Below are 1,589 nucleotides of genomic sequence, written 5' to 3'. Positions count from 1 at the left end.
TATAAACAAATAAAAGCGGTGTTTCTTTTGTGTTAACTAATAGTCAGTTTTTCAACACTGGATAACTGTGGTGCAGAAATTCCTCTTCACTATATATTTTATTAACTGATAAAATTAAACTAACTCTAGCTTAACCAAGAGCTGGGAACCAAGCCCCGCTTGTAGGGAAGTGTGGGGAGTTCTTTTCGTGGGGAGAGCGATGGGCATCATCGGGAGAGCGGCGCGAGGTGAAAGCTCCCTCCTCCCTTAACCTTGTGCTGCCCGTTGGGCATAAACAATTTCAATCATAGCAATTTGTTTTTTATGTCAGTTTCTATGTTCTACTTGATAAGAGTCGAATTCTACAATATCTCAGTCGTTCAGGTGCTTTCGTCTCGACTACAACTGAAAAAAAAGAAAACAAAAAGAAAAAGGAAAACGGAAAGAAAGGTGGCACTCCTTATGGCAATGTCTGGCAATTGGGTTGAATGTCCCTTTAATAGGTTTCACCGAATTTTGCCGACACGGCTAGTACTTCATTTGAATCGGTGTGCTCGCAATTATTCGGGACTCAAGATGGTGCGATGTCCTTTTGATATTACTCATGTCGTGAGAATCGCGGAAATGGAGGTAATTATAGAAATACTAAGTTAAACTTACTGATACTTTCATTTTTGAATTCTCGAATTATATAGGCCCATGTTCCTATGTGTCCAAGCCGGAAAATGGAAGAATTGGGGGTCGATCAACTGCCACGCGCACCAGATCCTTCCAAAAAGGAAACATCTGACACCCCATGGGATGACGAGCCTGATGTTCCTACCTATAATCCAGCACTTTATTGCGCCGTAAACCCTGTGGTACGTACCCTTTATGGTGCTACTGCTTCGGAACGTCGTCAATTCCGGGAACAAGAACGCGCTCGTTTTCGTGCTTTCCGGGAGGCTTCTGAATCAGCACGATCGCTTGAAAATACGAATTCCCATGCAGCAGCCACCAATGAGGATTAAGAGATAGATGAAAAGTAGGCAAACAACCTGGAAAGCTTATAATGATTGACATCACTTCACTTCACTTCAGTAATAAAATGCTCGCTGCTGTCTACAAGTCAAAAACCGATTTCTTGCCTACTTTAATGTGTCCAATTGGAGTTTTTAAGTGGTCCTTGCTGGAATGGCCCCAACTTTTTTCAGATCATAAGGCTGTGAGGTAGTTTTGAAATATTCCTCGCGTGAATAGTTAAACGGCTTTCAGTCGGAGTTCGTTGTCAAGTCTGAAGCCCACTCTAGATTTTGTTAATGACGAAGTGGGAATCGAACCAGGGACATTCCACAAAACACATCACCAAGCGAACTCTCTATCGGTACAGCCACCGGTATATATACGAAGCAGATGGCAATATTTCTTGATATTCTTTCCACAGGGGCATATCCTATTCGCATTGTCGCTGTTTTGTCGAAAATTAAAAATTTTGGTCGAGCGAGCTATTGAAATGCGATGTTGTACAACTTCACTTCACACACACACTACGAAGCCTGAGCATGTACAGACGAGTGTACCCATACATAGACAGAACGAAATCACAGCGACATAGGCCTGCCTTCGTCGTT

General features: G+C 42.6%; 1 protein-coding gene across 1 annotated transcript; it reads left to right on the top strand.

Annotated features, from left to right (window-relative positions):
* Window positions 1–366: 366 nt before the first annotated feature.
* LOC6637634 (gametocyte-specific factor 1 homolog) lies at window positions 367–1,098 on the top strand. Its single transcript, XM_002060752.4, has 2 exons — window positions 367–609; window positions 675–1,098. The coding sequence occupies exons 1-2, from the start codon at window positions 442–444 to the stop codon at window positions 987–989; spliced, it is 483 nt and encodes a 160-aa protein (XP_002060788.4). The 5' UTR covers window positions 367–441; the 3' UTR covers window positions 990–1,098.
* Window positions 1,099–1,589: the final 491 nt, after the last annotated feature.

Source organism: Drosophila willistoni, unplaced genomic scaffold (genome assembly GCF_018902025.1).
Source record: "Drosophila willistoni isolate 14030-0811.24 unplaced genomic scaffold, UCI_dwil_1.1 Seg208.1, whole genome shotgun sequence".
Classification (NCBI taxonomy): domain Eukaryota; kingdom Metazoa; phylum Arthropoda; class Insecta; order Diptera; family Drosophilidae; genus Drosophila; species Drosophila willistoni.
Note: the sequence above shows the minus strand (reverse complement) of the source record. Positions and strands in the feature narration are given on the sequence as shown.

Excerpts from the sequence above, each read along its gene's own strand:
- LOC6637634 (XM_002060752.4), top strand. The coding sequence starts at position 442 with ATGGCAATGTCTGGCAATTGGGTTGAATGTCCCTTTAATAGGTTTCAC. Across the intron at positions 610-674 it reads TGAGAATCGCGGAAATGGAG|GCCCATGTTCCTATGTGTCC; the intron begins GTAATTATAGAA and ends CGAATTATATAG.